At 42.1% G+C, this 24832-nt stretch overlaps 1 protein-coding gene across 1 annotated transcript; it reads right to left on the reverse strand.

Moving 5' to 3' along the window:
- Positions 1 to 1698: 1698 nt before the first annotated feature.
- Positions 1699 to 21366, reverse strand: col1a1a (collagen, type I, alpha 1a). The gene is made up of 49 exons (XM_067476515.1): positions 21118 to 21366; positions 19094 to 19285; positions 18628 to 18650; positions 18346 to 18381; positions 17070 to 17162; positions 15291 to 15359; positions 15152 to 15196; positions 14364 to 14417; positions 14220 to 14273; positions 14074 to 14127; positions 13928 to 13981; positions 13761 to 13814; positions 13310 to 13354; positions 13152 to 13205; positions 12981 to 13025; positions 12491 to 12544; positions 12097 to 12195; positions 11921 to 11965; positions 11668 to 11766; positions 11398 to 11451; positions 11194 to 11301; positions 10791 to 10844; positions 10547 to 10645; positions 10396 to 10449; positions 10208 to 10306; positions 10033 to 10086; positions 9882 to 9935; positions 9374 to 9481; positions 9213 to 9257; positions 8581 to 8679; positions 8339 to 8446; positions 8075 to 8236; positions 7924 to 7977; positions 7678 to 7785; positions 6817 to 6870; positions 6620 to 6673; positions 6356 to 6517; positions 6011 to 6118; positions 5489 to 5596; positions 5331 to 5384; positions 4822 to 4929; positions 4577 to 4630; positions 4374 to 4481; positions 4192 to 4245; positions 3977 to 4084; positions 3579 to 3858; positions 3224 to 3414; positions 2798 to 3040; positions 1699 to 2703 (listed from the first exon to the last, which is right to left on the reverse strand). Exons 1-49 carry the CDS (start codon positions 21197 to 21199, stop codon positions 2557 to 2559), a joined length of 4344 nt encoding a protein of 1447 aa, XP_067332616.1. The 5' UTR covers positions 21200 to 21366; the 3' UTR covers positions 1699 to 2556.
- Between the last annotated feature and the right edge of the window lie 3466 nt (positions 21367 to 24832).

Genomic DNA, 24832 nt, shown 5'->3' on the forward strand with positions numbered 1-24832 from the left:
GTTACACAAATTGTATGCAGATCCATGCAATAGTCTAGATTCTAGTTTAGTCTAAATACCCCACCCTACCTTTGAAAAAAACTGTGGTAACAAATATGAGACATACATATTTACTCTCATCATACAACATAATGATGAGAGTTCTTCACAGACCTGAAATGATAACACATCTCACAGACATTATATCTTTAAATTTGACTGTGTGGCCCTGTAGGTTTAGTCACTAAATGTGGCTTCATTGCATCAACATCCCCCCTGATATTTGTCCTCAGTGTAAAGTCCCACTTGGCTGCGGAGGGGTTTCCTCTCAGCAAACAGAGAGGTCTCTGTGTCTGAAATCGGAGAGGTCGGCATTCCTCTAGCAGAAATAATTCAGGTCCCCACTGGGAGGGCAAATCTATCCCCTATTCCTGGGTAGCTGCCTCCCTCAAGGTGGACAATCAGTGTCTTTGTGAAGCCAAGCCGATGCCAATAGTCAGAACCCAGAGCACATCCACCCAGCAGCAGAATAGTGCTAATGGTCCGCCTTTCCGTGGATCACCTCGGGTACCAGAAAAGAACAACTCAGCATGCACAAATACCATCATCATCAGCGGTGGATTATTATTACTTCACAAGCGTTTACTTGGTGGATTATTGATGCTCATTTTCACCCTGGATTTAAAGGCCTGGGAGAAATATCACCTCGTTGGGACTGACTGACGGCATAAAGAGGTCCCCACTGACAGAGGTAGGTCACAGTTATTCCCTCAGTCGGACTCAGACATACACTAGAACGTGCTTCCCAACTATTGTGCTTCTTGGGCGACAGTGAGGGATGAAATTGCTGTCAAAGTGAGAAAACGCTGAAATGTTTTGACTGATTAATTAATTGAATGAGATGTTTAATGAATAAGAACAACTTTGCTCCCTGAAACTGAAAATAAAAAAGTTTTTCCCTCCTCATTCAGTCACTATATTGGTAAATACTCTAGGTACTGTATAAGTGCTATAAAGGTGGTTTAACTAAATCCTGGGGGCCAGTCAGTGAGTCAGTCAGGGAATTAGTCAGGATTCAACGTTAAACCACTTAACATGCTTTATTTCAGCATTCAAAATAATTAAAAACATCTCAATTTATTATACATATACAAAATAGGTACAGATCCTTGTGATGTCTGTCTGCCTTCTATCACAAACTCTTTGCTTGATGGCTCTCTTTCTGCTGTGCACTTTTAAAGAAAATCTCTAATTAATTCCAATTTGTCGAGAACATTCACCCTTCACACAAGAAAACAATCAAACTACAACAGATGTGTGGATGAAGGGGAGGAGATGACAGAAAGGTGAAGGGGGACGTTCAAAAGGTAACACCAAACATCAAAAAGAGTGACAAAGAGATCCACTTTTCTCTTGAACTCTCAAACAGAGCTACTGTAGATTTGGATCGCCAGCAACACTGAGGCTGGAAATAGAAGTCTATCTCGCTCTGGCATCAGGAGTAAACTGGTTTTATTTTAGCACCAAGAAGGCCCTGCCATACCAGAGTGACTTCAACACCAAAGAACAGTACAGCCATACTGGAATTGCCAGGAGACCTCAAAGAAAGATTAGCACCTTATGATTTAGCTGTTTCTACTGCTGCTAAAGTGTCAGTAAACCTTGACTACCCCACTGACCACCACAGCTACTACAGGCTTCACTTCCAAAACACCGGGCTCTTTTTTTTTCTTTTTTTTTTTTACAGCTGGAATTTCTGGTTTTTCTGAGGTAGCCATAGCATTTTTTCCTATCAAAAAAGAGGTTTAAACCCATGTTTCTCTGCTCGTGGTTTTAATGTGACTTCTTTTTTAAAAACGGGAGAAACAGACAGGAACAGACAAGAAAGCGACCACAACTACAAACAAATCATGTTAGCTACAAAATCAGCGGATGAGGAAGTTGTCATCCGTCTGGGGCAGGTGGAGTTCGGGGTTAGAACAACAGAGACAAACATGGCTGTCAGTTTCACCGTTTATTCATCAACACCTGAAATGTGGTACAAAGCAATTGGGTTCTGTCTGTTGGGACTGTCCTTTCATTCCTCTCACCGCAGTGTTGTATAAAAATACAAAAGTCATCTGTGTGTTTCTGTTGGTTTCTGTAAGCTCCAGAGAGGCCTGTTTTGGCTGGATGAAGAGGGGAAGTAAATTTTTTACACTTTACAGGAGCATATATTATTTTCTTGTTGCCAGTGAAACAAAATGTCTTCTCTATAGGATCCTTGGTGTTGGTGATGGTAAAAAACAAACAAAAAAAAGAGTCAGAAACAAAAAAGTAGTGGTCCCAAACACGACAATGCAGATGCCCCTACAACGTCGCCATCTTGTTGAAGTGCAGGTTTTAGGCAAAGTGGACCATCAGAACAACGGCCAAATAGAAACTTGCAGGATCAGGAGCAAGGGGTCGGATTTTTCAGAAAAATTGCATTAGAAGAATGTTTTGGTGGGGTTTTTTTAGAGAGAGATGACTGTTAGAAAAATAAAACACACACACACACACGCACACAACAACAATTTCAAGTCCAGATTTCTCTTTTTACAAGAAACAGACGGGTCCAACTTCAAGGCCAAACTCTTGGTCTGGAGCACCAATGTCCATAGGAGCGATATCAATGATGGGCAGGCGAGATGTTTTCGATGTCTTGTAGTCAATGACTGTCTTACCCCATGTACCGGTGTGTGACTGGAAGGAGAGAAAATAAAAAAGAGGTTACAATCAATGTTCTAAATGGCCACTGCAAAGTTCATTATGATGCGAGAATTGAATAAAGACTCACCGTGCATCCATCCTCCAGGACACTGTAGGTGAAGCGGCTGTTGCCCTCAGCTCTGATCTCGATCTCATTGGAGCCTTGGAGGAGCAGGGCCTTCTTGAGATTACCAGCGGTGGCGTCCATGTAGGCAACGCTGTTCTTGCAGTGGTAGGTGATGTTCTGGGTTGCCTCGGTGGACATGAGACGCAGGAAGGTCAACTGAATGTTGACATCCTCAGGCAGAGAGCCCTCGCTGCCGTATTCGAACTGTGTAGGAAGAAGAATAGAAGTAAAGTTACAGACTTCAAATCTGCAGGCAAAGGAAGTTTAGAAAGAGGTTTGTGAGTAGAAAGGGAAGAAGGATTTAGAGGGACAGGAAGGCAGGAAACAAGAAGAGGTGTGAACTAGGGGCAAGGGAGAGAGTAGAGAGCAGGAGTTTGGCTTGTTTACCTGGAAGCCGTCATTCATTGCCTCTCCAAACCAGACGTGCTTCTTCTCCTTGATGTTCTTGCTTGTGTACCAGTTCTTCTTAGCAACCTCGCGTTGAGTTGGTGATACACAGGTCTCGCCGGTCTCCATGTTGCAGTAGACCTTGATAGAGTCCTGAGTGCAGCCCTGGTCGGGGTCAATCCAGTACTCACCTGGAAAAGAGTTTAGAAAGAAAATGATCAAAACTATATTCCAGAAAGATTTTCTCAACCGCATATGTACCTGTCTTCATTAGATTCTGAATCTACATTTACAAAGTCATTCTACTTCATTCTACAACGTCACTTGTTTAACTGCCCTACTACTGTAGACTTACCACTCTTCCAGTCAGGGTGGCACATCTTGAGGTCACGGCAGGTTCTAGCAGGGTTCTTGCGGGTTCCGTCAGGGCTGCGGATCTGCTCAATCTGCTGGCTCAGGCTCTTCAGGGTGCTGTCAACCTCCAGGTCACGGTCACGCAGAACATTAGCATCGTCAGCACGGAACATGCGGAAGGGATCAGGAGCCTTCTCCTGAGGCTGGGAGATGAAACCAAGGTCAAATCCACCACCAGGGGCACCGGGTGGTCCGGGAGGTCCAGGAGGTCCGGGAGGACCCTGAGAGTGAGGGAAGAGAATAAGTTTGTTAGTTCATCACTAGTTTTTGTGCTCCTAAAAAGTCAAAGCCCCTCCATTAGAAAACATTTAATGAACAAATGAATTGATTAATACTTACAGCAGGTCCCATCTCTCCATTGCGTCCACGAGGTCCAGGGGGTCCAGTAGGTCCAGGGAGACCACTCATACCGTCCTTACCTGGAGAACCAGCAGATCCAGAAGGACCCTGCAAACAAGACAGAGGAAAACCTTAAAGTTCAAACTTAATGACAACACACTAAGACACAAAGAAACAAACATGAATATTTAGGCTTTGTTGGTGTTTTAACTCACTCTAGGTCCAGCAGCTCCAGCAGGTCCAGCGGGTCCCTGCTCTCCAGAAGGTCCCTATGGATTAAAAAAACAAAAACAGGGGTTAGGCTTTGAGTATGAATACTGTACTGATTGCTTGTTTTGAAGTACATTTTATTATTATGTAGTACAGTATATGTAAGCCTGAGAGTAAAGTAACATACAGAAGGTCCAGGAGGTCCCTGCATGCCAGTGAATCCTCTGTGTCCCTTCATGCCTCTCTCTCCAGCCTCTCCGGCCTCTCCTTTGTCTCCACGAGCTCCAGCAGGTCCCTTTTAGAAGAAAGAACAGAATTCGGTTTAGCCTTCTCTGCTCATTGTTCCATGTACAGTGGTGATCTGTGAATGGTTCTGATGTTGTTACTTACAGCAGGGCCACGAGGGCCAGCAGGGCCAGCAGCACCAGCGGGGCCAGCGGGTCCCTGAAATATACAAGAATCAGTAAAATCAGGTCAGGTAGTCAGGTAGCAATAAACCACAATTGCTGCTCTCAGGTACAGGAGATCCAGTATTGGTGACACATTCTTAACAGCAGGACCTATAAGCAAGATAGAAATTTTGATAAAAAGACAATGGCTATATTAAAAAAAAATAGAATGGGTTAATAACTCACAGTCTCTCCACGGTCACCAGACTTTCCAGCGGGTCCGACGGGTCCAGGAGCGCCAGGGGGTCCAGGGGCACCAGGTGCTCCAGCGGCGCCACTTTCTCCACGCTCTCCCTAAAATGCAAACCGCGTGTATTATACCAGATCTAGTGTTTGTTTCTTGTTACCATTGGCTGTTCAATTCTATATCCATGGAAGTTAAAGTTCTGTAAAAAAAAAAAATGCTTGCAATAAAACAAAATATTTGTCCTTTAAGTCCTGACAGATCTTTAGCCAGTCCAGCGGATTCTCAGCTTGATATTACTGTATTTGGCATAAGCAAGACTTGAGTTAACATATTGGTTGTAAAATGACCTTAACTGCTGTTTTGGTTGTTAGTTAACTGAGTTGAATCTTCTAAACTTCAAATCCATGGCAAAGACTAAATCAAGTCTAGTGGCTTTTAAAACAAAGCTAGCTTAGCCAGCTGATATCTAAAATGACCTCTGGTGCTCATTAGTTATTGGTAAACTCACCTTGGGTCCAGGAGCTCCATCACGTCCAGCTGATCCCTCATTACCTGGGGTTCCCTAAAATAGATGCATATACAGGAGCAATAAATAACACATACAGAGTCTGACTTACAGTATACACACTAGAACATAAATTGGATGTGCAATTTGTTTATTCATACCTCACGTCCAGGCTCTCCAGGGGCTCCAGCCAGTCCAGGTGGTCCCATGGGTCCAGGGGGTCCGCGCTCACCACCAGGACCAGAAGGTCCCTGCTTTCCGGCCTCTCCCTGTGGATGACACAAATAGACTTGCTGTACTTTTGAACAGTTTGATGTTTTCAGTATGTAGACTTGATTTCTATTGCAGATGTTGAGAATATAAGATAGTAAGTTACTCAGTAAATTAACTTTAAAATCCTGTCTATTACTAACAAAATTTTATCTTGTATCCTTCTTGGACCCCATACAAGGTAGCGGGCATTGACTGAATCAGAGTTGATTGGTATTTCATTCTCTGTGGTTTTGTTTTTAGCATAAAATAATGAAGTGGTTAGTAAGCCTTACATTTCTGGATTAGGAAAAATGTTCACATCTAAACATAACTGGTTAATGAAATCTATATTTATTTTCCTGGTTCCATCAAATCCACCACTGTGCGATTTTTTGTAAAGCACAGTTTGTAGAATAATATTAAGAACTTACAGCAGGTCCAGGCAGGCCAGGGAAACCTCTCTCTCCCCTCTGTCCAGGCAGACCAACAATACCACGCTGTCCAGCAATACCCTGAGGTCCAGGCAGACCAGCAGTACCCTACAGGTGGTGACACAGACAAACACAGAGAAACTGGTTGACTCCAAGATGCCACTAAACAAGTCATCCATGCACTTAGTGATATTGGTTTGGTTTCAGTAATACTACCACTTTAAACATATGTTTAGCATCAAATCAAAGTGTTGTCTATGCATATAAATTAATTTTGTTCTACAATAGACTGAGGTAGAAATGTTCTCAGTTGGTTTTGAATGTTTTGCAAGAAAGTTAACTTACAGTAGCACCCTCAGCACCAGGGCTACCCTTCTCTCCAGCAGGTCCTGGGGGTCCAGCAGCACCTATCTCACCAGGGCGACCAGCAGGTCCAGTCTCACCACGGTTTCCTTTGGGTCCCTCCTTGCCACTTGGTCCAGGGGGTCCGGGAGGTCCAGAGTTACCCTGTGGGGGGAAAGTGTAAAACACAATGCTGCTCAAAACGATCCTGGATTTGAACCTTGCAATTTGAGCAAGAAGAGTTCATATCATTTGAAAAACACTTACAGAGGGGCCGGGAGGTCCAACTCTGCCAGCAGCACCAGGGAATCCAGTAGCACCCTAGAAAGACAAGAGGTGCATTAGCTGAATCTGGCTGGAAAACTTTCTGCATCAAATCAATGCAAACAATGCAAAAACAATGTCAAACCATGAACAATGGGCTTGATGCATGAGGAGGACAGAGAAGAAAAAAAACGACTTACAGGAGGTCCAGCGGGTCCGCGGGCTCCCTTGGGGCCGGTGTTACCAACGGGACCCTTAAATGAGACAATATGGGAGTCAGCACGGGAGTAGGAGGCTAAATTGCAGAGATGGGGACTCAAGTCAAGAGACACAAAAAGATTTGAGACATGACTTGGGACTGTCAAAGGAGGAACACATGAAAATTGTTTGCCCTTCCTCAAGAACACCATCACTCTATGCAGATCAGAAGTACGTGTTCTGTTTATAACCTTATTCCCTAATGAATATACATGTAGATGCTTAAACGTTAGATATTAGACATTAGACTTAAACATTAAACATAAGACATTTTATTGTGTGAGTTAAAGGTGCAGACAGCATCAGTCGAGCTGTCACTCACCTACAGTAAATTGGCATCTGTTTTAATAATTATTTAGAACTGTTGTGGCTGCATTTGCCACTATTTCAATTATCATCCGATCAATGGAAGAACTAACCAGCCGATTAATTCTTAATGAAAATAATCATAGTTTCAGTAAGATTAAAAATAGTCTGAAAAAGCTCCACCTCAGCCAACTACAACAGTACAATCCAGTACAATATGTATTTTGTAATCAGGGTTTTTTGTAATTTTTGCATAGTACTTTTTAAAATCAGTTATTAATTTTTAGACAAGTACTCAATTCTGCTACTGAATGCTAGTATAATAAAGGAATGATGATAATGCAGTATATTCTCGGATTTCCTTAGATACAGTGTTCTAACCAGATTGGATGGCAGCAAATGAGAGAACCCTCATAACATTAGAGAGGCTGCAGACCGGTTCAAAGACTTGACATTTGACATTTTCAATAACTTGCAAATTGTATAAATTTCCAAACCTGAGGTCCAGGTGCACCAGTGGGTCCAGCAGCACCAGGAGGACCAGCATCTCCCTTAGCACCATTATCTCCAGACTCTCCCTTAGCACCAGGCTGTCCATCAGCACCCTGAATATAGTTGGGTGAAGAGAGAGAAACAAATAATTTGTTAGTAAAGTTTTTGTCTAAGCTTTATGAAAAAAATAAAAAATAATAATTTAAAGGGCAATCTAGACAAGCTTGGGTGTTCATGGAGAAATCACTTACAGGGGGTCCAGCGAAGCCAGCAGGTCCAGGTGGTCCAGCCTCTCCACGCTCACCCTTAGGAAAAGAACAAGCAGAAGTGTCAACGGGTGAAAAGGGTAAAGAGACTAAAGAACTTTAAGCAAAAGAACCAGACAGATAAATAGTTACATACAGGGGCTCCACGAGCTCCAGTGGGTCCAACAGGTCCAGCAGCACCAGGCTCTCCCTTGTCTCCGGGGGCACCAGCAGGTCCAGGAAGTCCAATTGGGCCAGTCAAACCACGGGGACCATCTTTGCCAGGAGCTCCATCAGCACCCTTAATTCCTTGATCTCCCTGGATTATTGGTTGGGGAGAATGAGTGGTTTGTTGTGGTGATCACAAACGGTGATCTTGTTAGTCTGGGAACACTAGTACTAGTGCTACTAGTGTACTTACTCTGTCTCCCCTCAATCCTGGAAGACCAGCGGCACCACGCTCACCAGGCATTCCCTGCAGTCCAGGAGGACCCTGAGATCCAGGAGCACCAGGGGTTCCAGCATCTCCCTACAAGAAAGTACAAGGATTAGAAGAAAGAAGTCGAAATTATTAGAATATGCTGGGTTATCTCTACCCGTGTGCCATGCGGTCAAGTCAGTGAGAACTTCAAGGGAAACTGGTTCTTTTCAGCAAATGTTTACCTTAGCACCATCGTTTCCAGCAGAGCCAGGGGATCCACGGGCACCAGCGGGTCCAATAGGGCCGGGGGCACCACGCTCACCAGGGAATCCTCTATCACCCTGGGGGAAATGAGTAGTAAATTTGGTAAGTTAAACTATCAAACAAATCATGAGGCTTCATCTGACTGTGGATTCTAACCTCTAAAATGGATGATATCGCAATAATAATAAATGAGAGAGAGGTGGGTGGAACTTCGTCCTACAGTATTTGTTTATTTTTCTGCCGTCGTCATATTGCTTTTAAGCAATATTAGTTACAAATAGCCAGATTTTCTATAGCTAACTAACACCTCCTTAATATTAGCCATATTAGCTCACTGGCAAGTTCGGAAGCTCTAGGCTCTTTTTCAGCTCCAGCTTGGAGTGTTTTAGACTAAAGCCTAGGAAACAATGTTGCTCACAGTTAAAAACTATACTAACTACTTTAACTATAAATGTTAATGTTTACAGTATCAATGGCATGTTTCTTTTTAACATAGCTTAAATGGTATGATATATGATATGGTATGATGGTGACAATTCTCCATTAATGCTAGTGGACAGTGGGAGAACACTGCTGTCTAAATGTAAATATGACACGATGAGTGACTTACTCTAGCTCCAGCGGGTCCTGGGGCTCCAGCCTCACCGGGCACACCCTAGATAAAAAGAGAGATTGAAGGGGAAAGTCATTTGTGTATCATATGCTTATTCCCTAGAAAGCATCAATTTGATCAGAGAATGTACAGTTGGTCCATCATATTTCGCTTAGTACCTGCTCTCCAGACTTGCCAGGCTCACCAATGGCACCTTGGGGTCCAGGAAGACCCTGGAATCCAGGAGATCCACTAGGTCCCTGCTCACCTCTCTCACCAGCAGGACCCTAAGAAAGAGAATTGAGAAATGACAAGAGTTAAGCAACACGCTGTGGAGGAATGACTAGCTGCAGATATCTATTTTATGTAGTTTTAGAATAGAACAGAATCTTAATTATTCTTAATTATTGTCATCATTGAGCACATATATATGTTGCACATACATGTTACCATAAAATTCATGCATTTAACAAATTCCCCATGTGAGGAGCAGTGGGTGGCCCCAGGGGGCACCCAGGGAGTTAGTGTCCTGCTTAAGGACGCTCCTGATGGGTCGGCTGCAATTTGATCCTACAGATTTCTGCATCCCAGTCCGATGCTGAACCCATTGAGCCACCAGGTTGCTTTAAATTTTTTGTAGTGACATGTCATTGGGCTTACAAGGGAATACCTGTTTATTTTACTTACAGCAGGTCCAGAAGGACCCTGAGCACCAACATCACCGTCCTTTCCAGGTGCACCCTGGATAGAAAGAGGTCAGACTTTTAGACAAACAGTTCCTACCTTTCTATGTAACAGGGAATTTGGACAGGATCTTTAAAGAGATGCACAAACTTACTGTGGGGCCAGTGGGTCCCATTACTCCTCTCTCACCAGGTTTTCCAGCCTCACCCTATAGACAAAGGAAGAAAAGAATGATCAGTGTGTCATGTCAGTGACAGTGGTTCTCAGTAGACCACTGACAAACGTATTTGCTAAAAAATATTTTGTAGCAATTAAAACATATTACTTACTGCGGCTCCCTTGGGTCCGGGGAATCCCATGACACCGGGCTGGCCTCTAGCTCCAACAGGGCCAGGAGGTCCGGGGCGACCATCTTGTCCAGCGTTTCCCTGGTTAGAAGAAATATCTAAGGGTTAAATTACACAAACACAAAATATTTGCATTTTGATTCAATGCATGATATAGAACATGAACTTACAGAAGGTCCTGTCTTGCCATCAGGTCCAGGGCTGCCAGGGCTGCCAGTCATACCCTAGAGGTCAGGGATCAGAGGTCAGAGGGGATTCTAGGCAGTAAAAGAAATTATGCTTCTGATAACTATCTGAAAAACAGATAGTCGACCGTCTCACCTTAGCTCCAGGCAAACCGGGCTCACCAGTGCGGCCAGGCTCACCAGTGGCCCCTTTAGGTCCAACAAGTCCGGGGGCACCGCGCTCACCAGTGGCACCCTATAATAGACAGGAAGAAGGAAGAAGGAGGGAAAGAGTGGTAGAAGGGCAGGGATTAGCTAAACTAAAACTAATCTAATGTCTCTTCATGCCAGCAGGTGAAATGGAAAGACATATCAGCTGTGTCCATCTGCTTGTTACTTACTTTAGGTCCAGCAGGGCCATCAGAACCAGGGAAACCACGACCGCCAGGGGCACCCTGTAGACAGAAAGGACTTGCTTAGTTCTGTATGCAGAAGCCAAATGTTATTAGCTCATACATGGACCTGTCCTTTACTATGAACCATTCATTCGCAACACTGTGATGTGTTTTCCAGCTGTTTTTATCTTATATTTTAGCTTGTTTTCTATATCCATCCTTCACAGTATTACCAGATATCAGTAACCATCAAGTTATACATTTTATTGCCTGCGGTGGGCACTAGAGAGTTTGTTTACAATGTAATCGTGAAGATGTTTGTTTCTGAGAATAGAATGCACCCTCCCTGTTACATTTTTCCTTAATATCTCACTAAATAGTACACATAAGTCAAATTTAAATATCATACTCTCTCTCCAGGGGCTCCACGGGCTCCTGCAGCACCAGGCTCTCCTCTTGCTCCTCTTTTGCCCTCCTCACCAGAAGGTCCTGGGGGTCCTTGAACTCCTGGAACACCCTATAGAATAGACACACACCCATAGGCAACATAAGACCCAGTGTGTAAACATACATATACAGCTAAACTCCAAGCTGACTGTGGCTGTGAACTTACAGACTCTCCCTTGGCACCAGACTCTCCTTTGGGTCCAGGGGCACCAACCTCACCCTGAGGGAAACAAGCAAACATACAAATATAAACAAACAACAGCAAACAGCAGTGGACCAATAATTAGGATTAGGGATATATTATCCATAATATATCCAAAATAACAGAAATAATCAGTACAAACAGGTGGACTGCAGTATATTTACAACTCGGGGGGATAGATTTGAGGAAATGCTAACTTTAGACATGGGCTAGTTCTGCGGGAACTTTACTTACAGTGTTGCCCTTGGGTCCGGGGGCTCCAGCAGCACCCTGAGGTCCTGGGGGTCCACGAGGTCCGGGGAAACCGGGAGCTCCAGCAACTCCTGCAGCACCCTGCAGGGGGCAGCATGCAACAGATTAGATCATGATGTACTGTTCCAGCAGTGATGAGAGTCTCTACCCCTGGCAACTATCAAACTCAGGCTCTGGATTAATTCTCTCATCCCTGACATGTGTAAAAAAGAAATTTGTTGTGAGAGATACTCACAGGGGTTCCCTTTGCTCCGGGGGCTCCATCAGTTCCAGGGTTTCCCTGACAGGAGGAAGAAGGGAGCAGATTTCATTAACAGCCCAGAGAGTTTGTTTTTAATGATTTAACTGATTGCATTCTTATTATAAAAGAGTATAACACACTTTCTTGTAGAAGATTAAATTAGTACTTACAGAAGGTCCGGCAGGGCCAGCAGGTCCTGGGTTTCCAGGCTCACCACGGGCTCCAGAAGGGCCCTCAGATCCACGAGCACCCTGAGGTCCAGCGTCACCCTGGGTGTGGAGAAAATACAGAGCAGGTTTTAGCCAGAGGACTATGACTGATGAAAAAGATGAACATATAACAGAAAGGGGTTCAAATGGGAGAAAAGAGGATTGTAGTTTTTTATTACAGTGCTGCACTTAATGGGGTACAAGAATCTAAAAAGACCAACAAATTTGGGGTTTCAAAGGTTATTATGTCTCATTCCTTTCTTTCAATTCTACACTAACTTTGATATTCTATATAATGACCATGCAGTCAGGTCAGCAACTTTCTAATGACCCCTACAACCAGATATAATTGTACCTTGGATCCAGGGCCACCAGGGAATCCAGGAGGTCCAGCAGGGCCAGTGGGACCCTGAGAAGAAACGAAAAGAGCAAAGTTACTTTATGTTGGTTTTGTAGCAGGATTTAGCCTTTTAGCGTCTACGTTTTACAAAACACGGGGCCAATAATTCTAGAAATTTGGAAACGAACAAAAAAATTCCAAAAGTCCATTTTGCATGCTGGTTTGAATCTACTTTGCCATAGGTACCACTTTGTATTTTAGGTAGTACATGTAAATGGCGCTTGCATAGAAATTTAAATAAATATAAGTTTATGAAAATAAAAAAAAATGATAATGATAAAAACACTAAAACCCAGCACAACAGGGTATTGTTTTCACTCTGAAAATTATGCCTGTTTAAAGAATCGCCTTAGAGGTTTCAGTCATTGAAAGTTATACATTAAAAACGATAAGGCTAAGATAAAATTCTAAGAACAAATGAATCTTTAACGGGTGAAATACTTACAGGAGGCCCAGCAGCACCAGCAGCACCATCATTACCACGAGCTCCCTGCAGCACACACAAAAACACGATTAGTTGATCTGATTGATTAAAGTTGTATATAGTGAGAGAGAGAGAGAAAGAGAGATAGATAGATATGTGTGTGTGTGTGTGTGTGTGTGTGTGTTGACTCACAGCAGCTCCAGCAGCACCAGCACGGCCTCTCTCACCAGGCAAACCACGAGGTCCCTGCCATGGACAAAACACTCATCAGTGTACTGTCAATTCTTTACACTGACGTTTGCAGAGAGAAAAGGAAAATGTAGCAGAGGTGGGATTGTTGATTTACTCACCATAGCGCCAGGAGTTCCATTCTCACCAGGTGCTCCGGACTCTCCCTAAACATGGAAACACGAAGACAGGTGATAAGAATTCATTACTTTAATCATTTTAACTAACAGGTATGACCAAGAAAAGGGTCAGCCTTCTAATTTATTACTTACTAATAATAAGAAGTGATACACCATTTGTCTTGGCTTGGTAGCAAAAAGCTTGTATTACAAACTTCAGTACTGATGTTCATCATTGTAAATGTAGGAGCCTAAGGAACTAGAACTCAAGGAAACTTATCCTGGCCCTTTATATTTAGGCTGTTGTTTTTTATTCCAATAGTACATTCAATACTACTATTATGAACTACTTCTGCCACTTTAATTCTAGTCATACTCAACAACACCACCGTTGGTCGCTTAAAAATAGCAGTTTTATACATTGAAGAGTGAGGTAACAAAAAGGCATATTGACCTTGGGTCCAGCGGGGCCAGTGTCTCCCTTAGCACCATCCAGACCACTGAATCCCTAAGGAAGCAGAGAGACATGCAGGGATGAAGTCCAAAGTCAGGATGCAGTGTGCATCTGTACTGTTGCTGTACTGTCGATTTGAAATTTGACATGTCGACGTTCAGACTCACTCTGTGTCCCTTGATTCCGGGCAGACCAGGGGTTCCTGGGAAACCACGAGCTCCCTGAGGGAAAGATGAAAGAAAATGCATTAATTTTCGGAGCTTTTTCTTTTTACATTATTTTCTATATGCATTGCATCGCTATGGTAACTCACCTGTGGGCCAGAAGGACCACGCTCACCTGAGCGGCCAGGTTTGCCAGACTCACCCTGAGAGAAAGAGAGGCGAATAAAATAGAAAGTCATCCTTTAATCTTAACCAGCACATACCTGGGGAACGTGACCACATCAAGCAGACTTACATCTTCTCCATTCTTTCCAGGGGGGCCGGCGGGGCCACGGGGACCCATGGGACCCTGCACGGAAAGACACACAGGATGAGAATGGCCACAAAGCAACAAGGTCTAATGTAAGTGTAAATGTGTTTCAGTGATCATAACACTCACAGAAGCTCCGGCTTCTCCAGGCTCACCAGGTGGGCCAGTGAATCCCTGAGGTCCCTGCAGGTGGGAGAAACACAGAAACAGCATCACTAACACACTCACACCACTAACTGTATAAATATGTTGGTCTCTTATTGTAACAAAATGCACATCCCTCACAGTATTTTGGCGCGAACAGATAGGAGGTTCATAATTGTTCAATGGGTACTAAATAATGTCATAATACATTTCAAATAGAGTCTTGGATCTAAAATGTAACTGGGGTGACTTACAGAAACTATAAGCTCTCTAACTGAAATCTCCCTGTGAGCACAACTGAATCACACATGCCAACACCACTCATCTGAATGTGGTACTTAAACCTCCTTATAAGTCTCAAGTAAGTGTTTTCAGACAGAATGCAAAGGAATTTTTCTTCCTTCTTTCATGCTAATTAAACAAGTAAAGGTCCATGCATGCAAACTTAAGCATCACCAAGCTCAGCTCACCTCCTGACTAATCTCAGAATTTAACAGAAACTCCTGTTCTGGTATTTCCCTTCAGTCTCTTTCCTTTCTCTTTGTACTTTTATGAACCAGAATCAGGAATCAAGCCCCAGCAGTCCATCTTTGCATCAATTCACCCATGCGTGACAAATTAATGTCTTTCCACTGACTCTGTATTCAGAAATGCTGCTGCTAAAAGGTCCTTTTGTCTTTTGCATGTGATTTTTTTAACACCAAATTCAGATGGGTAAATATTAATAACGTGGATAATTAGAGCTGATGAAGGAACACATGTGGTGTACTTACGCTAGCACCAGGAGGTCCAGGGGGTCCACGGGGTCCCATTGGGCCCTGTCAACCAAAACACACAAAAGCTCACACAATGTCTTATCACATTTCACAAAGAAATTATACAATGTACATGTGTTTTTGTGTGTGTGTCTACCATGGGTCCAGGGACAGACATGGCAGGAGATTTCTCATCATAGCCACCAGACATCTGAGGGGAGAAGTTCTAGAGAAAGCAAACAGACAAACACGTTAGTTCCATAAGTAAAATAAAATAATAATATAATAAACAAGTTTAGGTTAAAACTGATATAAAAAGCCTTTTCTGTCTTTTGCCCTTAATATTATATGTCAGTCATTTAGCAGACATTGCATTTTCACTCAATTTTATGCCATTTCTCTCAGATTAGTTTTTTTCAGTGACCCACTATTTAATATTAACACATGAAACCCCCAAAATGTAATTAATTTATTGAGATGCAACCACAAGCAAAACATGCCAGGTCCAATTCAATCGTTTCTAACACCTGTAAGTGTCCATCTCTGTTTCCTGTTATCTGATCAGCTTCACCATATCCCATGATATTGCCGTATTTCCAAAACAGCCTGTTGTGTGGCGAGATAATGCCGTAAAAAAAAATCTGAGTAAATGGTTTGGTTCCTATTACATCTATCAGAATGATTCCCTGAACTTTGACCTCTGTGTTGTGATTCGGGTTGGGTTAAACTCAATTATATCACTTCGGACACTGACAAAAACCAGCATATGCACGTGAGGTAAATCTTGGCTACCACTAGCTTTAAAGACTTGCTTAGCTTAGCATGTTCAGTTAGAACAGAAGTTTGTCAGTGATGTGTTGTGTTTGCTTAGGATTTAAGTCACTTATTCATAAACATGCTAAATTAAATTCATACATTTTACCTAAACACGGTAATCTAGGTAAATTCTGAAGTAAATCCAAGCTAAACTATTTGCAGCTGTGATGAATAAGAATTTAACCATTAGTGAGGTTCTACATAAAGGGGATAAATGACAAAGTGATGCCATGTAAAAATGACTTACATATGTGGATATATAGTCTGCTTATTGGGGATATGGTTAGCTTAGCTTAGCCTTAATGAAGGCAGAATTCTTGAATTGAAGTCAGTTATACATTAACATGCAATATTACCCAAGTATTATAGTAGAAGTCAATCCTACACTGAAACCTGCTAAATTAGACTCATTTTTGAAGCTGTGCTTGGTTTGTTAGCATGAAGGTCAATCACAAACAGTATGTAAGAATGGTAACTTAACCTGAGAATGTTGCACTGCTCCATTATAACCCAATTAAGGCACACTATCTTTGACTGTGAGACAGTGGTTGGGTAAACACAGACATTTTATAATATGTCAATCAACTAGTGCGTCAAACTAAGATCCACAGTATCTCTGGCATCTAAAGCATCTAATGTATGTTTGACCTTCTCACCCCAGAGTGAAAGCCAAAGTCTAAGAGAGAATCTGATTCTGTGATGGAGTATCAAATGAAAAAGATGTGCTTTAGCTGTGAGAGTGGAGCTCTGTGTCCTAGATCTTTGTGTCCGCGCTTAATGCTGCAGCGTGCTCTGATTAGCTGATACTGATCTATTTTTATGTCAAATGACAGCACAGAGAAATGGGAGATTATGAAAACAGAAACACTGGGGTTTGTGTATAACAAGCTACATGAAACACAAGGAAATATGAGTTTTATGTGTAAACGTTTTTTTTATCACCACAGAAGAAAAAGTTGCAACTATTGACATCTGCAGGCTGACACATAACCACAACTCTCTTCAAGAAATGAGTTATATGCATGAGTCATCTGACTTTTGTTTCCAGCTTTGACTCGGTAATAACAAGTTAGTTAGGACCGACACGAATCAAAATAGAAAGAAAAAAAAGACAACTTACTCCACCGAGGCCGGGAGGTCCAGGGGGACCAGGAGGTCCAGGCAGTCCAGGCTGGCCAGGGATACCATCGTTACCAGGGGGACCACGAGGACCCTGCAGAGAGAGAGGAACAAAGAAAGGGTTCAGGCTAATGAAATAGAATAAGAGGGGTCATCAGGCTGCAGCTGTGATGGCAAAACTGCAACATCTACAGTTTGATTTGTTCAACTATGACTACAACTCCCATGACTGTCTACAGCATCACATCAGATCTGTCCAACGTGTGTGTTAACAGGCTTATTTACTCCTTATTGTGATGAAACCAGCATCACGCCGGGCTGGGATGCAGTTTCTTTCCCTATAAGACAACCATGTGACCAACCAGGAATGAACTGATAGTGGTCATGTGACATGTGACGTCAGAATCCAGGAACTAGGTAAGGATTAAAACCTTATCAGATTCTAATAACCATAACAATTTTAACAGCATAAATAACATCAAAAACTATGAATTCTAAATGATAATAGCAACCTTCCTCAGCTCAGCTGCATGTGAGTTACTGTAAATAATCAAACAAAATGTACTACTGCGAAAGCAAATCCAAACTCCAAAGAAGGCAACTTTTACACATATAACACGTTTAACATTATGACAATATCCTAATTTATATGAAAAATAACTCTTAGCACTTCGATTCCTAAAGAACTAGGTAGATAAGCAAGCTTTTTTAATATATATATGATAGTTCTATAAACCACTTCATCTAAGTTTCCAGTTTCTAGCATGCTTCTAAAAACAGGTTTGAACTAGTTCTCAGCATGTTTTCACTCACTGATCGTTTCACTGCTATGAGTTAAAGAAATCTGTTAAAGCTAATTGGTTGCTTTAATTTACATTAATAAATTTACATTATTTCCATTTCACACAGTTTCTTGAAAGTAATGAAATTAATGTAGTTCATACATGGCAGTAACAAATTCTATACTTGAGTGAGGTTTTAATAATATTTATTTTTGAAATCCTTTTTTCTAGGATTTTTATTTCGTCACATTTTCTTGATGGCTTTTTTAAAATGCAATTTTAAAAAGTAAAATCAATATTAAAACACATTTCCAGTAAGTAGTGGTCCTTTAGTAATTTGAGCACTGTTATCTGTTGATTTAAATAGTTTTTTGTTTTTTTTGTCAGTGTAGCATCTTCAGCTGTGACATAAATACAGTCTAACAAAGACTTCAAATGTACCATGTGGCCATTATGTGACCAAAAGCCAAAAAAAGAAAGGGAGGGTGAACCTACCCTGTCTCCCTTGGGTCCGCGCTCTCCCAGTGGTCCCTGTGGGTAAAAAAAAATGTCTGAGTGAATGATAAAATTAAAAACAAATGTTGAGATATCACAATATGATTCATGATCAATGATGTATGTGAGCAAATCGTGTCATACTGTGACTGCACTTTGTACAAGTAAACAATACTGACAGCTAGAATTCTATCTTCATAAACATATGTTATTACCAAAATACTCAAAAGTCAATATTCATTCGCCAGCTTTAATAAAATCAATATATTAATCAATATTTACCTCAACGTTAGCCCCTTGGGAGCCTGCACAGAGAGGAGAGGTCACACGCACACACACACACACACACACACACACACACACACACACACACACACAGATATTTAGTTAGAACTTGAGAGAAAAATACTTCTTTCAGAAATCTTTTCTTATAAATATGGAAGTAAAAATCTAAGATTTTAAATCCTCAAAAGGGATCTGGAAGTAATGATGTCATCGTTTATGACTGCAGGAGGAAAATGTGTACCTAAAGGAAAATGAATGTGAGATTGTGTGTGTTTGTGTGAGGAGGGCTAGATTGTGTTTCGTCAGGTGAGAGTGAAGAAGTGAGGTGTGTTTGTGTTTGTGTGTGAGACAGGATGTGTATGAAGATGTAATGTGGGGGAAATGACTTTGTGTTTGAGATTTAGAAAAAAGTACAAAAATGTACATGTTTTTTAAAAAAACGAAATAAAGACAGAAAGAGTACCGTCATCGGGGCAGATGGGGCAGCACTCGTCGTGGGGGATGATGGGGTTTGGGCAGTCGGATATGTCCTCGCAGATGACGTCATCGCACATCACCGTGCCGCTGTCGCACACACAGATCTGACATGGCTCTGGCTTCCACACATCCCGGTCCGCAAACACCTGGCCGTCCAGGGTGCAGCTTCCGCCCGTGCCTGCGGGGGGCGACACACAGAGAGAGAGACAGGTGAGCCCACACACAAACATACACACACCTGATGCATCGCGATAACATGTTCATGGTGAGAATGAGATGAAAGCCGACCATAACATTTAAAAGTGAGAGCTGGGAAAATGATTATTATAAAAAAGTAAAATGTAAACATTAAAATCAATGTATATTATATTCAGGCGCACACATTTATTAAATCTAAATTCTAATCTTATCTGATTATTAGCGTAATAATTTTAATAAAGTTGTCAGTTGAGATCTGTACAAGCATTTATTTTTTTGAGAAGCACGTTTAGCTTTAAAGGGACGTTTAAAGAATAGCAACTTGGCAAAGTAATAAAATGAATATTGCCATAAAAAGTCCTACAACGATCGGAGTTCGTTGCGTTTGGATGCAGAGCACATCGTCGTTACGCAAGAGGAGACGCTGGTTACGCACTGAGCAAATGCGTCTCCGAATAATTTAATAACAATTTGAAATACGCATCGTTCCTGTGCTTAACACAAAATCACAATTCTCGAGCAGAGCTCCTTCACTGCTGCTGTGAAACTCAGCAAAACGCAGCCCATTGCGGAGGGGGGCTCCTGTTAGGGGCTACAAATCTCCCAGCGTGCCAAAGTGCTGAGCTCAGAGGGGAAAGAAGCAGCGCTGTAGACTGTCGGCTTGGCACCAGCTGGTGGAAACACTCCGCATGTGTTTGCAATTAGAAGTAGAAGGGTGAAAAAATAGTGGAAAGACAAAAAGAGGAGGAGGGAGGGGGCAATGAGGCGGCGTAGGGGACGTGGCGGCCAGATGTGTATGCAGGTACACAGGGGAACCTCTGGGTGGCGCTGTGAGCCCATTGAGAGGGTTAAACCACATCTGCTTCAGATAGACAGGCAAGCAAGCAGACAGACAGTCGAATATTTCCAGATGAGAAGAACATCTGGAAAAGCTGAATATAAGAAAATGGGCTTCTTGTTTCCAGAGCTGTAAGATTTTCTTTATCTTCTTTCCATAGAAAATTGTTTGTCTAAACACACAGAGAGGACTTTGCTCCACTGAATAGCACAGACGTTTTTTTCTTTCTCTCTTTTTCTGTTAAAAAAGCATAAAGTGGGAGGCCTGCTCAGGTTGTGGAGGTCAGATGTTTCCAGCAGACAAGACTACGCCTGCTCACCCCCACCCCCACCCCCCCCTCTCTCTCTCTCTCTCACCTGCCCAAATCAACTTTTGGCCTCAGGCAGCAACTTATTCTGCCACATCAATCAGCCTGGGGAAGAGCTTTCCCTTGCTGGATTGTGTTTTCTGGAAACAGAAGAATCTTCACCTCTACTGGCATGCAAATGCTCATTTCTCCCCTACAGCCCTGCACCCAAAACAGGTTGAGATGGATTTTAGGGTGGCTGGTGTGCAAGCAGCCAAGTCAAATTAGAAAAAACTAATTCGTTTCTGTTGAAAATACTGAGAATTTTTAGCAACTTGCTTTGCATGCATGTGGGGAAGGAGGGGGGTAGAGAGACAGAGACAAACACAAGGAGAGGGAGAGGCCTTCTTGGGATGTCCAATGCATTACGTAGACTCTGCACTGTCTAAACTAAGATAGATCTCCACATAGATCCGCCTTTGTCTCCACATAGATCTATCTCTCTCTATGTGGAGACAAAGGAGCACATCACATCAGAGGTCTCATCTCTAGTTCAAACTTTTCCTTTCTCCTCTTCTCTGCCTAGATCTCAGCCGTTGTCCACCCATGTAGAGAAAATCCACTGTCAAAAACCAGTAAACAAAAAAAAAAAAGAGTTGTGAAGCTCCAGTAAAGTGATGAAACTTACGGTCGTCCTCGCCCTGCGCTCTGACCAGAAGCACTGCTGCGCTGAGCAGCAGCGCCAGCCGCAAATCCACAAAGCTGAACATGTCTAGATACCACTAGACATGTAGACTCTTTGAGGCAAGAGAGGAAAAAAGTTGGGGGTGTTTTCTCTTTCTGCTACACTCCACTCATACACGGGTGTTTGGGGCAGGGTCCGCTTGTCTGTTCACAGTCCTCCTGACCCCAGCAGAAAACTCCCTACTGCCTACACTCACTTTCCACCAGGGTTTTTATATGGGAGTCTAAAGAGCTGGGAGGTGCTGGGGATTGGACTTACTGGGGACGCACCCTCATTACCCCTTTGCTGCTGCTCACGTTTAGGGAAGACAAGAATGGACCACTCCTTCAAAGAGAAAAAAAAACACAGAAGAAAAAAGAGGAAGAAGAAGGGGAAAAAAACAGCAGGTCCCTCCTTCCATAATTTTAAGGGTTGGAGTATAGATCAGAGAAAGAAGGGGGGGCTGAGTAAGAGGAAACATGATCCTGAAGTGCATCGGAGGGTCGGAGGAGGATCTACTTCTCCGGCAGTGCATGGGTGTAATCCAGATTTTATTTCTGGGACTGGTCTACTTCCTGATTTGCTTTGATTTTAGCTGAATTTTACATAGCATCTGACAGTCTAGCTTCACTTTCAGGTTTTTCAGAGCAGTTCTAGATTTAACAAATTTTATTTGTCAAAGTTGTCTTAGTACTAAGGACATCCACTAAAAGTCAACATATGTAAGTGTAAAGTTACTTAAACAAAAAGGACAAGGACATGGTGGCAGTTTTCAGACATTTGGTTTCACTCTCTTGTGTTTTTATAGTCTTCAGTATAGTATCAGCATTACAATGTGTTAACATGTTTCAGCAGCTATTTCTGTTCTGATGATATTACAACTTTGCAGAACATTTTTGAGAATGATCTGCAACTTTTAAGCTGTATAAAAAATAAATTGCAACAAGAGCCCCGTGTGTTCACAGTGTTCGCTTAATGTCAGCTTTACTTTCTGTTTGTCGAACTTGATAAAATACTTGGTGAATGTAATTAGAAAGGAGTTTTTACCAGACTGGAAATGACAAATGCATTATGGGAAGTGTAGGATCTCTACTAGTGACACTAAGATATCACTAAGATAGTGCTGCTTCAGTTTTAACCATTTTTGCAGGAACTTGTTCATTGTATGTCCTGCAAATTTTTCAAAAGGCCAATACTAAATTCTCACGAAGTGAATCTGAAGGTAGTGGAACTTTTTGTTTTTGTGCTCCGTGTTGTGAGGATCCCCCCTGTCTTTCTGTTATTGAGTTGCAGTCCGTGTTCTGGCTTTTGCGTCATGATTCTGGAAAGCGTCACTGTGGTAGGTCAATGCTGCTGCTGGAGAAGGTCAGTAGAGAAGTGCCACCTTAACTTTGGCCCTTCCCATCCATCCAATTTGAATTAAACAAGTTTTTAGTCAAACACAACAGATGGTATGCACAGGGGTTAGCTGAGCACATACCTCAAAAATATTAAAATAAACTACTTAAAATAATTAAACCCCTTACTACCAAATTACTTCCAGAGCTTAAGCAGTGACATAGTGAAGGGATTTTTCCTTCAAGTGTCATAGGTTTGTAGTCCAGACTTAACTAAGATCTTGATCAGTGACTCATCAATGGTGAATAACTGTAAGAAAACACTGCTATGTTTAATTGTGTACTAATTCATGTTAACTGAACAACTGTTGCTTGTGCAACTTTTTACTGATAATCCCAGTTTTAAATGAAATGTAAAAGTTGTTCTACATTGAATTTATCACACAGCCACAAAAGGTTTTGCACAACTTGTTTCAAATGGGAAGGGATAAGTACACAGTGTAGAATTGGTGAATTTTTTCACAGCACAAATCTCTGGAACCTGAGTCCTGCCATCCAATCAACTTGTAGAATAAAAACAATAAAACTTCAACAAACTGATTCAGGATAACCAAAAATATAGACTTCGGTGCCCTTTCCCAGTCTGTGCCCATTTTCTCATAAACTGTCCAAATTTAAACTTCGGTTTCTGGGCTCAAAGGTTTACAATCTGTGCCATGAATTGGATGTCAAATCTAAAGGCACTTTATTCTCTGATGTCTTGGAACAAAGCTAAAATGATCTGAGCGTGACTGACAGTGCTTATTGTTAATGGACCAGTTTAGGATTATAAAGTTTACCAGTTATATTGTTTGGAGACAGTGATGCATGCAGGTAAGGGCTAGGAAGCACATTTAGTGGGGCACCGATTGAGCATGGACAGTTCAAACTGTGGACATTGGCAGGAAAAAGTTAAGTTTATACAGTAAAATGATGTGTGAAAATGACATAGATGAGTGCAGCAGCTCATTGTAAAAAAGCTTCACCACCCCCTATGAGTGAAACAGATGTTTGCATTTTTTACTGTGAGTGGCTGAAAGTTGGCTCAAACTGCCTGTTTTGAAATACCTTCACAATTGTGGGGTGTGCTGACATTATGATTGTTATTGGCTCTAAATAATAAAAGCCCCTTTTTGGCAGCTGCATTCCCCCCCCAGTCCATATGAAGGTTTATATGGGTGATTCTCTGGTCCCCCCCCCCCCCCCCCCCTCCCTTCCCTCCTCCTGCAGAAGGCTGTGTGTAGCGCCGGCCAGGCTGCAGGTGAGCTGTAATTAAGCAGAAAGCAGACATTATGGAGCAGATGAGCTGAAGGGAGAAGCAGAGCAGCAGCTTTCTGCCATCTGATCCACCAGCAGCAGACACGTTGCACAGTCTGAAGCTGGCCAAGCAAGCCTCCAATTCACTCCCCTCTCTCTCTCTCTCTCTCTCTCTCTTTACTTCCTCGCACACACACACACACACACACACACACACACACACAGCAGATACCTTTAGATTATCCATGTGTCTGCCTGTTCCTTTTTTACAGGGAAGAGGATGGAATGCACTCTATCTTTTAGGACGAAAGACAGACAGAAAAGAAGCAAGTGAGGGAGGAAAGTGCCACCTCATCATTCTCTGTTTCCACTTCCAGCTCAGAGCGCCACAAACCAACACACACACTCATAGACACACTTTTAGCTTTTATTCCAATGTTTCTCTGATATTAAAAAAAATAATTTATCAGTGATTTCAGCAGTACACCACAAAGTCTTCACTATGTGATATTTTGCCTTAATCTTTCACTGAACTGTGTGTAAATGTGTCTACAACATGTCAGCTGATGGTAACTGTCAGCGATTGTCCTTTATACATCGTGATTGATTAAAGTATAGACAAATCAAACAAAATAGTTCAGGTAGTTGTTTACCATTCTCGGGCTAAACAGAAAAACCCATATCTCATACTGTATATTCTCATAATAGATTTCCTCTATGTATTGTCTTGCTCTTGCTAATGCAAACTTTAAACTGTGAATTGAAAGGTATTAAACTGTGAATTAAACTGAAAATGAAAGGGATTCATAGTAAGAGCCCATAGCTAATTGCTTTCGTTTGTTTGACTCTCTACTTCTTTACATTCATATTTTTGCAAAACCACAAACATGGTTTAGCAGTTTGCTTATTTATCATCTTGGTTTACTTTCACTGCTCTACACAGAGGTAACTTAATTCAATACTTCTTTAGGTTTTTTATTGGTCTGTACCATCCTTTAGATATCTTTCCATTGTTTATGATAAGAAAAATACTGGCTGTTTACAAC

Source organism: Channa argus, chromosome 15 (genome assembly GCF_033026475.1).
Source record: "Channa argus isolate prfri chromosome 15, Channa argus male v1.0, whole genome shotgun sequence".
In the NCBI taxonomy this organism is placed as follows: Eukaryota; Metazoa; Chordata; class Actinopteri; order Anabantiformes; family Channidae; genus Channa; species Channa argus.